At 53.8% G+C, this 13,638-nt stretch overlaps 5 protein-coding genes across 5 annotated transcripts; 3 read left to right on the top strand and 2 right to left on the bottom strand.

Moving 5' to 3' along the window:
- Positions 1 to 373: 373 nt before the first annotated feature.
- POSPLADRAFT_1064805 (glycosyltransferase family 76 protein) lies at positions 374 to 2,467 on the top strand (the record flags this gene model as incomplete). Its single annotated transcript, XM_024481849.1, has 4 exons — positions 374 to 475; positions 1,193 to 1,601; positions 1,651 to 1,793; positions 1,853 to 2,467. 4 exons carry the CDS (start codon positions 374 to 376, stop codon positions 2,465 to 2,467), a joined length of 1,269 nt encoding a protein of 422 aa, XP_024343384.1.
- Positions 2,468 to 3,613: 1,146 nt separating this feature from the next.
- POSPLADRAFT_1133405 (hypothetical protein) lies at positions 3,614 to 4,656 on the bottom strand (the record flags this gene model as incomplete). The annotated part of the gene is made up of 4 exons (XM_024484341.1): positions 3,614 to 3,952; positions 4,013 to 4,071; positions 4,124 to 4,570; positions 4,632 to 4,656. The coding sequence occupies 4 exons, from the start codon at positions 4,654 to 4,656 to the stop codon at positions 3,614 to 3,616; spliced, it is 870 nt and encodes a 289-aa protein (XP_024343383.1).
- Positions 4,657 to 5,841: 1,185 nt separating this feature from the next.
- POSPLADRAFT_1178036 (hypothetical protein) lies at positions 5,842 to 7,907 on the top strand. The gene is made up of 4 exons (XM_024488563.1): positions 5,842 to 5,924; positions 5,987 to 6,127; positions 6,178 to 6,381; positions 6,443 to 7,907. Exons 3-4 carry the CDS (start codon positions 6,297 to 6,299, stop codon positions 7,606 to 7,608), a joined length of 1,251 nt encoding a protein of 416 aa, XP_024343382.1. The 5' UTR covers positions 5,842 to 5,924; positions 5,987 to 6,127; positions 6,178 to 6,296; the 3' UTR covers positions 7,609 to 7,907.
- A 222-nt stretch (positions 7,908 to 8,129) lies between these two features.
- Positions 8,130 to 9,165, bottom strand: POSPLADRAFT_1043979 (hypothetical protein; the record flags this gene model as incomplete). Its single annotated transcript, XM_024478433.1, has 3 exons — positions 8,130 to 8,553; positions 8,871 to 9,065; positions 9,107 to 9,165. 3 exons carry the CDS (start codon positions 9,163 to 9,165, stop codon positions 8,130 to 8,132), a joined length of 678 nt encoding a protein of 225 aa, XP_024343381.1.
- A 1,196-nt stretch (positions 9,166 to 10,361) lies between these two features.
- Positions 10,362 to 13,335, top strand: POSPLADRAFT_1132907 (hypothetical protein; the record flags this gene model as incomplete). The annotated part of the gene is made up of 7 exons (XM_024484270.1): positions 10,362 to 10,482; positions 10,533 to 10,790; positions 10,972 to 11,504; positions 12,131 to 12,215; positions 12,270 to 12,644; positions 12,698 to 13,227; positions 13,282 to 13,335. 7 exons carry the CDS (start codon positions 10,362 to 10,364, stop codon positions 13,333 to 13,335), a joined length of 1,956 nt encoding a protein of 651 aa, XP_024343380.1.
- Positions 13,336 to 13,638: the final 303 nt, after the last annotated feature.

Raw genomic sequence — 13,638 nt, 5'->3', positions numbered from 1 at the left:
TGGAAAGCCGTTTGTTTTCCAGCGACATTTTAAGAGGCAATTGTGAGCGCCCCTGATATTCATTCCATTCCTGCTAGTAGGCGATGTCGACCGGGCTGGCTGCGAGCCCTTAACTATTCGGCAGCTCTAAACGCTGACCGAACAGACGCAGGTACCATACTGGGTTTCAATCTTGTCTGGCAGGTCCTTCACGGACGTTCGGAGAGATCATATGGTCGAGGCAGCGTCAATATCTATTACTTGAACAGTCTACGGCTTCAAGGAAACTTTATAGGATTGGCGCTCTCATTGTTCTACATATAAGAAGGCCAGGTAATGGCCTCTTTCTTCACCTAGCATCCTTTGCATTCATCCTATCCTTGAGACCCCTGCTATGCGCACCTTCCAGTCTCTGCTTTTCCTCACGCTCCTGTTCGCCACCGCGCTCGCGGACCCACATGGAAGCGTCGGCGGCGATGTCGAAGAGCGCGAGATTGTATGCAGCTTATTGTGATATGAAGTTTGCGATTCGTGCTGACCTAAATCGCTTCAGCTGGCTAGAGCCGGGTCTTGCCTAAACAATCACCAGTCGCTCACAGCGCCAGTAGGAAAGTGAGTTTGGAATTGACGTAAAAAATTTGACGTGTACCCACAGCACTCACAGATGTGATCCGGATCAATCCAAAGGCTTCCTGTCCGCGCACAATTGCAAAAATAAAGGTGGCAAGTACTACTACTGCGTGGGCAAGAGCGACAAACAGTGCTTGACAATCAAGAACGCCGTTGGCTTGGAGAACGGGGAATGCTTCTTGTAAGCAAGAAGTCGTCGGCATCCAATTCTATTTGTGATAGTAAAGATTGCTTGAGATAAAGAAAATATCTCCTATATTTTTACTTCATTGTGTGCGTAATAATCTATGAAACTTCCCTGGAATTTAAGATTCCGTCAAGGACAAGTCTCCAACAGTCCACTGGCGCGACGCGTTCTTGCATTATATGGTCATGTGATCGTGTCGTAATCCCAAGCCGGCGTTAGTCCTATTAGTCGTTCTCTTGCCGTCCGACTATGTTATCCTCTGTTGCGATAACTGAGGACGCAGATCACATCCGTTTACTACGAGGACTGGCTGGACTATCTTGGATTGCTACTGCTGTACTTGCTCATTCATCACCTCTGTCTTCCGCCTTCGACTCTTCATTTCGTGTCGTGCAGGGTCCCTCGAATGTCTCGGTCGCGCATACGCTAGGCCAGCCCGCACTCAGATGGGACACATTCCATTTTGCGCATATTGCACAGTACGGCTATGTCTACGAGCATGAGCGTGCATTCATGCCTGGCACGCCGATGGTCATGCGTGCAATGTTGGGGCTGTTGCGTGTGCTGGGAATTTCTAGTTCAGAAGACCTTACGGACTTTGGCGAGCTGCTGCTTGGTGCTATTTTAGTCGCGTTCACCTGCCACCTGCTAGCGGTGACATGTCTTTACCGGCTAACCATCCATCATCTACAATCTCCCACCATCGCCCTGCTTGTTTCCCTACTATCCCTGCTGCCAAGTAGCCCGGCTACGTTGCGCATCGTTCCATATACAGAGCCCTTCTTTACGTATCTGTCGTACCAAGGTGAGTAAACCAGTGCTCGTGAACCCGCAGCGGCTGAGGCCGTCTTGAGGCATGTTATTCTGCGCAAGGTCACAATGGATGCTCGCGGCGTGTTGCTTCGCGGCCGCAGGGACGTTCCGCTCGAATGGCATCTTGCTGTCCGGCTTCATCATCTGGGGTATACTTGTGGAGCCCTACCTCGCACGTCGGAAGGTGCGTTCGATATCCATATAAGCACCGGTCGGCGCCTCATGTAGCATGGTCTACCGAAGACTTCTCCGGGGCGCGTCGTGTACACCATCTATCTGGTGTCGCTTGTGTTTCTGCCGTTCGTGGCGCATCAGTACATCGCGTATCGAGACTTCTGCTTGACCTCGGTGGCACCCGCGCCTTGGTGCAATCGTATTCCGCCATCAATCTACAGTTATGTGCAGGCAAAATACTGGAATAGCGGGTTTATGCGGTACTGGACGCCTCAGCAGCTGCCGAACTTCCTCATCTCCGCGCCTGTCCTGGTGCTTCTCCTGGGGTACTCCGTGCACCACATCAGGCGCGCACTTATACCACGTCTACAAGCCCTCTTATCATCGCGAACGCACATAAGCAAAATCAGGACATTGCAGTCGACAATATCCTCGCATTCGCCGTTCCTGTCCCCATCAGTAGCGCCACACGCCATCCACGCATTTATCTTCACCCTCATGCTTTTGTTTACGGCACATACCCAGATCGTCCTGCGGCTTGCGGCGTCGATGCCGTTCACTTACTGGGCAGCTGCGTGGCTTCTGGTCGAGCACCCGTTGTGGGGAAAGCGGTGGGTAACCTGGAGTGTTGTATGGGGAGCTGTCTCGGTGGTCCTGTGGGCAACATTCATGCCTCCAGCATGATTAGGGGCGCATTATGGGACAAAGTCGCAACTCGATCAGTGTGTACCATAAGGCGTTTCGTGTTGACCGGTTCGCTGACGAGACAGCTTGCTCAATAATCAAGGCGCCACTGATAGTTGATGCTTTCAACTCCCACCACCGCTCACATCACGCTCCTATGCCAGTTTTCCCAGAAGCTTGGGCGGCAATCCCGGCCCTCTACGTACAACCTGCTTGAAGGAACGCTCTGCGGAAGCTATGTGCGATCAAAAGCAAGGATTAGGCACGAAGTGATTCGCTCTGTCTATGCGCTCGACGGCGACTTTTCGCCCATCTGACGATAATGTTGGTGCAATTTTTGTATGCCAATCCAATCTCCACGTGTCATGTCTGGCATGGCATCTCGCACTACACGATTATGGTATGCAGGGGTGGCCGTACCAGCGGTCTGCGAAGCATATACCGCATCTTGCCCGTATATCGGCGTGCCCACCCTAAGGAGATAAGCCTCTATCACAAGGAAGTCAGAGCCCTTAATAGATTGTATGGGAGAAGGCCTCCGCTGATGCGCAAAAGAACTCGACACGCGGAGCAGAGATAAGGAGTCGAAGATTAATAGTGGTAGGCAAATAAGAGAAGTTGATTGGGCTTGTTTCGAATAAATGAATGGGCCGCCAAAGCCTGGATACAGTGAATGTATTTCCTCAGAGCCAGCCGAATGAAGGCTACAGACGCAGGATTCCAGCGTTCGTGTCACACTCATCGCGGGGCCACATGGCACAAAACCCGGACATAACAGAGCATGCATACCCCACTCACATACAACGCAGCGATATGATCCCCTTCGCAGGTGTCAGAAGCCGGCCCCTGGAACGGCAAGTAAGCTTTCGATAGCACTGGTTGACTGGCGGTGTGACAAAATATATCACATTGTCATCCACGCGCCGACATGGCTGCGTTGCGGTTATTGGACATTGGACATTCACTTGACATCCCAGGTAGATGTAGGGATGATACACAGGAGTCGAGCTCCGGTAAATAAAGGCTTGATCCATCGTGATTTAACTAGAAACGAGCTAAAAATCGTGCCACAACGTCAATGTGTGATTTACATGATGAAATTTGGCCAATGGAGGGAGACGGATCCGTGTACGCAACAAACACCGGTTACCGTCTAGCGGATAGTACGCTAAGATCTAGCCCGAGGCCTTCCGAGAAAGGTGCACTGGCCTCGGCCGCGGCGATCAAGTTCTCCCCCTTCTTCTTGACCTTCTCGAGGGAGTCTTTCCCCAGCACGAACCGGAGCGGCGGGTCGGGTGTCAACGCCATCTTGTATATCGCCGCGGCGCCCTTAGTCGCGTCGCTGGGCATCCGTGGATTGACAGTCAGGTACGCGCGTGCGGTAGCGATCTTCCGCTCAATATCGATATAGGCAGGAGGCGGCACGGATCGCACCATGCTGCGGCCTGCGTTGGTCATGAAACCACCTAGCTCAATCAACGTGACCTGGTGCCGTAGTGTCCATCAACCGTGGCTCCCATATCAGTAGGCACGACTGAAGCGCACCTTGATATTCCATTCAGGTCGTATCTCGTCTGCGAGGGCTTCTGTCAGGCCCTCGATTGCTGACGGCCGATGAGTCCAACCTCGTTCGCGCGAACACATCCAAAAACGCACCAAATTTGCTGGCGCAGTAGTATCCAATCGCAGGGAGGCCCTGTACACCTCCGCTCGACGATACCTGCAGGAGCCTGCCGCCTGCAGGCACGTTTATTTCCCGGAAGAACCGCACGGCCTCCTGACTGACATTAGCAGCGCCCCAGAAGTTTACCTCGAACATCGCCCGCGCGACGTCATCCGGTGTGCCCTCGACCTCGCTCATCAGCCCGGATCCGGCATTGTTGAAGACGACATCGATCCGCCCAAACGCCTCCTTTGCCTTCGCGAAGGCCACGCGGATCTCGTCCGGCTTGCTGACGTCAAGCCTGAGGATGAGCAGCTTGTCGGGGCCGTATTGGGACGCGAGATCTGCGAGCGCTGCGGGGCTCCGCAGCGTAGCGATTGCGATATCGCCACTTTGCAGGGCGAGCTCGGTCATATGTCGTCCGAATCCGGATGAGGAACCTGTGACTACGTAATTGCAGGGTAAGCAATCGCGCTTGCGGTCGTAAAGTGTGGCACACACTGAACCAGATCTTAGGCAGCGACATTGTTGAAGTTCAAGTTAGCTTTGCGGAAAAGCCTCACACCTGGAGGAGCAACCGGTATATAAGAAAACCATGCATCGATCCATCAACTGTCGGTGCCTGCTGACCATGCATCTGTCTCTTAGTCTACACACTTGTTCCGCGAAATAAGGCACGTACAAGCCCAGCAACTCGGCGAACTAGCTATGGTTCGGCGTTCTCGCGGTCTAGACATAGGAGAAGGGGCCTGAATGTGGTTTGATGTGGCCTAGTCATTAGATATATGCCGAAGCCAGTTACACTTGTGCTCACTTGGCTGAACAACACATTTAGTACTAGACGACACCGCAACAAGCATGCATTCCTCCCCTTGATTCCACAGCACGTCCGTGGGGTAGCGGTAGAATAAAAGGCCTGCTTGGATGTAACAGAGTCCTTGGCTTCGACGAGCCGGCAAGAGCCGCGACACGCGGTTGTCATCTTCCATGTCGTAGCGGAACGCCGGCTTGTACCAGTCAGCTGCATAGAAATTGCAGAAGTTCGTCGGAAACACTCGACCAACAAACATGTGTGCGGAGATCATAATGGCCATCGCTTGTGCAGACCAGCGGTCCCGCTCTTGTCATGAAGAGCAGGCTTGATACACGCTATCGGCACGTGAGATGCGTACCGCTGTGTCTGTGTCGCACAGAACGAGCTGTCACGTCAGCGACTAATGGCCGCGAACGGTGGGAACAACTCAACTTCGAAAAGAGGGCATGTCCTGTCGGACCGAGGTTTACGTTAACTCATGCTGTATCCTGCAAGCCACACGCTTCCATGAGTCTTCCACTCGCGGGATGCATCCGGCAGATTCGCGGATTCGAGCAACCCGAACCCCCTAATCGTAGTGTAGAGATTGGAAGGAAGTCTCGGACCTTATTCCAGGCGGCCGAGCTCCCGCCGCACCAATGTGGACGGGATTGCCACCTCAGAGAGCAGGCAAGCCGAGCAATCCAAGTTATAATGTGAACCAGACCGCGCCCCGGGGCCAACAAAACGCTGGCGGCAAAGGCGAGGAGAGCCGCGGCCGCCACCGAGACCAAATCTGGATCGGGCACCCGATCTGACGATCTCATTTGCGGCGATTAGATAACCACGTGGTCGCGCGTACGCCGCCTCGAGCTCGGGCAGAGGTCTCGCAGGCTTGTCCCCCTCCCCCAACCACTCCCAGCGTTGCCTCGGCTCTCTCACACACCTCTACCCTCGTACATCTCGTATACCGCATCACTGCACGATTCTGACCATCATAGGTGTGTATAACGGACATGCGCCGGCACATTGATACTGACCCGGAGTGGGCTATGGCCGACAGCCACTGGAAGACCGGAGACAACACACAACACAGCAGCGCAACACGGCTGTCTACACCAGCAGACGCACCTCCCAAGCCTTTGGATACACTTGCGGGACCACGGAGAAAGAAGATTGAGCAATAAGCATCGGCCACATTTAGGTAGCGGACCCCCGCCCCATCCGCCAGCGAGAATCTGACAACCTGCGCAGGTATATCAGACGATATCTCTCTCACTGCGACTTCCTCGACACATATTGACGCGTAAACCGCGTGAATCTCACCTCACAACACCACCTGACTATCTTCCCGCGCACGCGTACCCACAACAATGGCCACAACGACCATCCGCCGCAAACCACTTCATACGTACAAATCTCCTTCCTTTGGCACTTCCGCAGCTATCGTGGCCCCAGGTAAGCCCAGCTTAACCCTCAAACAAACTCCCGACTCGGGCTCACCGCCACACTATTACAGTTGTGCGTGCGCCCCCAAAGGCTGCGCCGGTCACTGTACACACACAATCAGCCACGTTCACCAACGCAACGCACTCAAAGGTCGTATACGAGGAGGTGATGATGCGCAGGAAGCTTCCGAAAGGCCCGCCGCTGCCGCTCTACCACCCCTTTGGACCCCTTGCGCTCTCGCTCCCGAAGCTCGACCCCGCGGACTTCGGCTTGCCAAATCCGCTCACCGTGGACGTCTCCGTAGAAGAATCCCAACAGGCCGAAAACGGCAGACGCTCATCCTCGCGTGCGCGCCGGCCCGCTGCCAAAGTGCGCGACGCCGCAGAAGAAGAGGAGCAGCCTGCGATTCCCGTTGCAGTGAGTGCGCCTGTGACCGCCGCGCGGCCGACCAGCCCGCGCAAGAGACGTGCTGCAGGCGGTTCGGGCGGCGCAAAGCGCAAGAGAAAGCAGGACACGGAGGACGCGGACGGCGTGTTCCCGCCGCCTGCCAAGCGCACGCGCCTCCCTCGCGGGGCAGCGAACGCACCTGCGGTGGGGTCGCCGCTCGCGGCCGAAGCCGTCGCCGCGCCGGTCGAAGAGGACGAGGTTATGGCACCCCCAGCTGAAGAAGCCAAGGTGGAGGACCAGCCCGAAGAGAGAGCTGAGGACGACAAACCCGAGGAGAAGGCAGAGGAAACGACTCCGCCTGCTCCGGAGCCGAAGCGCCCCGCACGAGTGCGGAAACCCCGTGCGTCGACCGGCAAGAGACGCAACTCGAGCGCAAGCGCGTCCACGAACACTTCCGCGTCTGTCTCTATTGCAAACACCCGCCAGACACGCAGTAGGAAGCGCGCGGCTTCAGGCGGCAGCAACGAGGAGAAGAAGGACGGTGAGGGCCCGAGTCAAAGCGCTTCACCTCCCGCTGGAAAGGCATCGACTCCGCCCACTGAGCCCGCCGAGGCTGTCGACGCCAAGGAGCCCGAGTCAGAGAAGACTCTTGTGGCAGAGGACGAGAAGATGGACGTCGCCCCTCTGGAGCCCGAGCGTGAGCCTGCCCTCACGCCCATACCCGCGTCTGAGCCTATTTCAACTCCGACACCTCCCCCCGCTGAGCCCGAGAAAGAGGAGAAGGAAGAAGGAGAGCTTAGCGACGAGTTGCTCGAGCGGCGCACGCCACCTGCCCCACGAAAGAGATAGATCCCTCCTTCTCACAGTTAAGGTCAGTACTTTCATATCAAGTCTTGTATATATACGTCTCGCCCGTCATCGTCCCCGTCCGTCCCATCTCGTTCCGTTTGATCGCTTATTCTGGCTGCATCCTACTCCCGTTATCCCCTGTACAACTACAACTCCACAGTCCTCATCGCGCTATCTCGCCGCTTTCCCAGTCCATTGCTGTCCTGCACGCTTCAGAGCCGCATGTACGAATAACCCAGACCCGCTCTTCGTCCTCCTGTACGTGTTACCTCGCGATCAATTCACATCCTTTCTGTCGGATGAGCCTGAGTGTTGGGCTCTGGCGCGTCGAACGCGTGCACGTGCTCCAGACGCCTCGCGTCGCGCTTATGACGTCACGCGTCTTCCATAGGCGCTCATTCATACTGCAAGCCCAGCATCAAGTTGTGAGCCATCGGCCCTCAGACAAAGTCATCGTATTACTTTCCAATCATGTATTTCATGGCCCATTGTAATCAAGTGATACTCGTTTTGCCATCCCTTCAATCCAACTTGTCCAATACTCCTCCCCGTACCATTTTGTTTACGAGCCCTCGGCGCGTCTTAACGTATCGCTCTTCTTCAGCACCACCTCTGAGCCATGTGAGCACAGTCAGGGGGAGCGCCGGAACATCGCCGGTAGCGCCTTCGATCTCGTGGCCAGTCGCCGTCTGGTTGAAGTGGATGGCCTCTGAGCTCGGAGCAACTCTCACCAACAGTTCGGATAAGCCGGCTGCGTCTTCACCGAGGTCACCTAAGGCGTCGGCCGCGTCGGCTGTCTCGGACTCTGAATGGCCATGAGAGAGGGAATGGAGTAGATCTGGGGCGAATTGCAGCAGGCCGCCAACAGCCTTCTCCGCGTCGTGACCCAGCGACGTCAGATTAATGTGGAAGTCCTCCAATCCATGGTTAACGCGGGCAAATATGCTAGCGCCGGGCCTAGGTCATGGATAACGGTTTCAGTTAAATCGGAATAGAGGTCATAAATGCAAGGCGTACGCGGAGATCGGTATGGCCACAACAGGTGCCGCAGCGGAAGCTGCGACGATGAAGGGTAGGACAATAGTGGAAAGCATGACGATGGGACTGAATGCAATTGTGGAGTGAATGAAAATTGAAGGTGATGGCGAGAGCGAATGAGGGCGAAATGCAGTCACAAGTGACTGCCAAAAAGTAAAGGAAGATGGCTGCAAGTGATACCATGAGCAGACAGTACAGAGAATAGGAAGCCTGTTCAAACTCACTACCCAGTACCTTGATCTGAAAAAGAGGAAGAGGGTTTGAGAACTGAAGAATTGGGCTGCGCAACACCGATTCTTATATCGCTGAGCGCGCTTACTAGCTCTCTGTACTTCTTACGGATGCCGTCCATGAGCGCAAAATAGACATGGCAGACTGCGATGAACGGGTGCACCAGCAGGCCATCTGTCGTGGCGCTCCTTTGCGTTCATCAGAATCAACGTCAATATGCTATTCATACCTCAAGGCTGCCTCTTGAAGCTTGAAGCTCGGGGTATCCGGCAATGACTCGACACGCATCTCTTGTCATGGACGCAAGATATCAGACTCTGAACTTGCGAAGAACATTGGCAAGATGATGGTCGTCCAGCTCACCGCCAAGATCACCGCATGGAGGACGCTAGATACACTATCGTTTATGCGGATCTAATATCACAGAGTATCTCTGTCAAGGAGAGCGAACGTGGGAGCGTAGCGGCCACTCACTAGATCCCGACACACTCAAGAGAGTGACATGTGGTCCTCTTTGAGAACGAACTGATATATTGGCACGCAGACTAATAGATGATCATGATGTGCATCCTTTGTAGACGATCACACAGAGATGGAATCCATGAGGGGGCTGTGTGTTTTTATTATCGTAGTTCTTGGACCACAGCTTCTGTCGGAGTCTGACCATCGATATCTTCCATGGTGAGCCTGTAAATAATCATCTGTCACGGTACCAGACTGTTCTTGTCAGTACGCAGACATTGGCATGAGTGATTTGATGATTTAACTAAAATGATCCGATCACTCATGCCAACGTCTGCGTATTGGGGGCTGAAGGGCTCGATGAAATGAATAGTCCTGGAAAGATAGTGGGCCGCCATGAACTCGCTTCAACGACCGTGGTAAAGCAGGAAGTTCACAACTTGAATTCTGGACGTCTCTATCAGAAGCAGGAGTCACGGGACCGTGTTCACCGCAGATTTCATCGACTCGATTGCAAGCGTCGGTTGAGCCATACAGTATGAAATTCTGGTCTCATACCCAGACCCACCGTATCCGCGACCCACCACCGCGAAAAGGGGTTCTGAGTATGAGACCATGGAAATCCGGAATCCATGGGAGTTTAATGTAAGTATCTACTCTTCTCTCAGAAGACTACCTATTTCCAGGCTTCTGGCGGTGTGTGAGTTTACTCGAAGCACCAAATTATCACACTGTACTCATCGGAAGGTGAGCGTGCTGTAGGAGAATGCCAACTCTATGCATACATCACATGTTCGAGTCCGCGTGACATAGGGCGGTTGTCATCCTAGGGCGGGTATAAAGGCTCGTATCTGGAATAACGCCCCCGTCCTTCCGCATCAAGCATCTATATACATATCACGGGATTTGGATATGTATGCGTCCTTATCCTGGACCATACCCGTGACAAGTTGAAGCCGCTGAAGAGCACTTTGCAGTGCAGCTATCACCGACATCAGCCTCATACACACTCGTTGACGAAGATGCCCGTAGCTCCAGTCGACAATAGAGGTACACATCTGTACTACGAAGACTCCGGCTCTCCACAATCATCGCAAACGTATACCACGATCGTTGCTATTCATGGAACCATTTATCATGGAGGTAAGTGTGTGCACATTAATTGTTCACACATATTTTCATCCATTGTCAAGGAATGTTCCGGCCCATTTTCCCCTTTGCTGCTGAGAATAACCTGCGCTTCGTCACTGTTAACCTGAGAGACTATCCAGGCTCTACACCAAGCTCTCCTGCAGAGTTAAGTGCTCTGCTAGGTGACCCTGAGGGTCAGGCGGGGTGGCTTCGTGATAGAGGAATTGAGATCGCGGCATTCTTGGAGTGGTTCATCCGCAGTGAACACATACCACAGACGACCACGGTTGTCAATGGAGGCTCTGAGAGCTTCGTTGGGGGTTTGTCATTGCTCGGTTGGTCGTCTGGAAACTGTGTGACAATGTCCGTCCTGGCGCACGTGGATGCAATCTCTGCGGAACATCGGCGTCTTCTCGGCCAGTATCTACGTTCTACGATCATTTTAGGTGCGAGCGAAGCATATGGATGGTCCAACAAGCCTCAATTGATGTCGATTGTCAGATCCAAGTCCTCATCCGTTCGGACTTGACTTCAGTGAGATTGCAGACTTTGTGCCTGGGAGACCGCCCATTATCGTCAGGCCCACTCAAGAATGGGTTGAATGGTTTTTACTGTGGATATCATCTTACTATCACCACACTCCCGCCACACTGTCCTCGTTCGAGGCGTTGTCCGGACCCGACTTTATGTCTGGTTGTGCGCAAGCCCCCATCACGGATCCTCGGCCGGAGGAGCGACCCACTCTGCTTTGCATGTCCGAAGAGGAGAGGCGGGATGCCCTTGACTATATTCATGCGCCCCGCTCGTGCGTTCCCATGGCTCTCATCGACAAATCTGTCTTCCTAGAGAACATGCGCCGAGCATTATGGGACTGCAGCGTCTGGCCTCACCTGAGAGTGACACTTGTCTGGTGCGAAATGTCTCCCGGCGAAATGCTCGTTGGATCTTGGCATCTCGCGAAGCAGATTCGCGAGGCGTGGCCGAATGGTGCTCGGAAAGTGTCTGTGAAACGGATGGAAAATGCGAATCATTTCGTGAGTGCGATATCCCTTCGAGCATTCGAGCTCGGCTCACTACCTCACTGGCGTAGCCGCACTGGGACCAGCCCGCTCGCGTTGTTCAGTTTCTTTCTGCAATTATCGAAGGATCGCAAAGCAGACTGCTATTCTAATTAGAGAATGTCCCCAATGTTCTAGGATCACGGTTTCAGGACCCTGTCAGGTGTAGCCAACCTTCAAGCGCTCATACTATTACCCAATTTATGTCAGACGGGATTATCGTGTTCGGTGCGCCTCCGTCTGTATACAAGAAGCATGACTCGTATGGGACGCTGACAGTGACAGAACGGTAATTATAGCGCCATCGACCCATGATCATTGCCCTCTCTAGCACCGTGGGCGCTACAGCATGTCATCGCGACTCACGCACAATCTCATAGTAGAGTCCATATGTAGCTGATAGGCGCATATATGCTCAAAGCCGCGTATCTCGAAGTTGATCTCACGGTTTCCATACAACAAACTCTCGAACGGCGTACTACAGAATGCCCGGCCCGTCCTGATCCGTGTATACAGATCGCATAAGAGCCACCGTCTGGGTAGATGTTATCAAGTGCAGTTCGCAGATGCCCTTAGCACCTGTTGATAACAACGGAACACAGCTGTTCTACAAGGATAGCGGGGCGCCCCCTCACACATCCGCATATGTGACATTAGTCTTGATCCATGGAGCGGTTTTCCATGGAGGTGAGTGAGGCTACTCGCATCCGATCTGTGACAGACTTTGACACTTTCTGGCAGCCATCTATCGTCGCATACTCAAACATGCCACCAATCACGATTTGCGTCTAGTGGCAGTTAATCTCCGCGACTATCCAGGGTCCTCGCGCTTCACTGCCAGCGAGCTCGATCCCCTAGGGAAATCAGACAAGGAGAGTCAGGCACTTCTATACAAGGCTCGGGGGCACGAGCTTGCTTCATTCCTCATATGGTTCATACGGAATGAGAAGATACCACCACTGACAACCGAGGAAGGCAAGGCTACCGGAGGGCTGTCCCTACTGAGCTGGTCTTGGGGGACGACTATGACAATATCTATGCTTGCACATGCTGAATCCCTGCCGCTGGAATTCCAGGAACTTCTCGATAAATATTGGAGATCGCACATCGCGTTCGGTGCGTCAGCTGTGGTGCTGATCCGTGTGCATTCTGCTCATTTGTCTTGGCAGACACACCTGCGTACGCCTTGGGCGCGCCTACCCCTGCGGTCGAAGAGATGTACTCCCCACTCTCAGATCGCTCAATACCGCTGGAAGACGTAGGCCAGGTCACATCGCTCTGGGTGTCGAGCTACTTTGCTCATTCACAATCTGTGATCAATTCCCTGCCATCCCTTCCGCGCGACGAATTCTTCTCCGGCTTAGCAAAAGTCGCGATGCCTGACCCGCCCGCTTCCCATGCACCTACATTGCAGCGGATGACCGCCGCAGAGCTCGCAGAGGTGTCCGACCCTTCTGTGATCGACCGGTCTCACCTGTTAATGGTATCAGTTGATCCGTCGATCTTGTCGGACAACCTGCGGCGTGTGCTCTGCAAATCGTCGATATGGCCACGCCTGCGTGCCATCTTCGTGTGGTGTGAGATGTCTCCCCCGGAGATGGTCTACGGGGCATGGTACATGTGCAAATTGATTAGGGAAACGCAGTCGTCGGATGGGCGGGAAGTTGTTATCGAGCGTATGGGAAGCGCGAATCATTTCGTAAGATCTTACCAGGGCCATTGCTTCGATGAAACTGATTTTTTGCGCGTGTAGGTGATATGGGAGGAACCTGAGATTGCTCTAGAATTTCTAGCGAAACTGGTGTGATGCGCACACTCAGAGGGTGCGTATTGGTCGGTAAATCTTTGTTTCGGATCTGTGCTTGTAATTGAATATGTGTGGTCGTTCGCTGACACTTCTGGCGGCACTTCGAGTACCAGACGTAACGGAGAAATTAGATCATCGCGCTTCGAATCACTGCGACGGTATCTATCTTCGCCTCCTGCTGTCACCGCAGGCGCTAGAGCTCAAAGCTACGCAATACTGTAGCACATTGCACAAACCATTGCTCATGCTACTGCCATTCCCGAAAAGACCGGACGTCCAAATAACGCTATAGCAGCTAAAATG

Source organism: Postia placenta (genome assembly GCF_002117355.1).
Source record: "Postia placenta MAD-698-R-SB12 unplaced genomic scaffold POSPLAscaffold_2, whole genome shotgun sequence".
In the NCBI taxonomy this organism is placed as follows: domain Eukaryota; kingdom Fungi; phylum Basidiomycota; class Agaricomycetes; order Polyporales; family Adustoporiaceae; genus Rhodonia; species Rhodonia placenta.
Note: the sequence above shows the minus strand (reverse complement) of the source record. Positions and strands in the feature narration are given on the sequence as shown.

Excerpts from the sequence above, each read along its gene's own strand:
- POSPLADRAFT_1178036 (XM_024488563.1), top strand. The coding sequence starts at position 6,297 with ATGGCCACAACGACCATCCGCCGCAAACCACTTCATACGTACAAATCT. Across the intron at positions 6,382-6,442 it reads CGCAGCTATCGTGGCCCCAG|TTGTGCGTGCGCCCCCAAAG; the intron begins GTAAGCCCAGCT and ends ACACTATTACAG.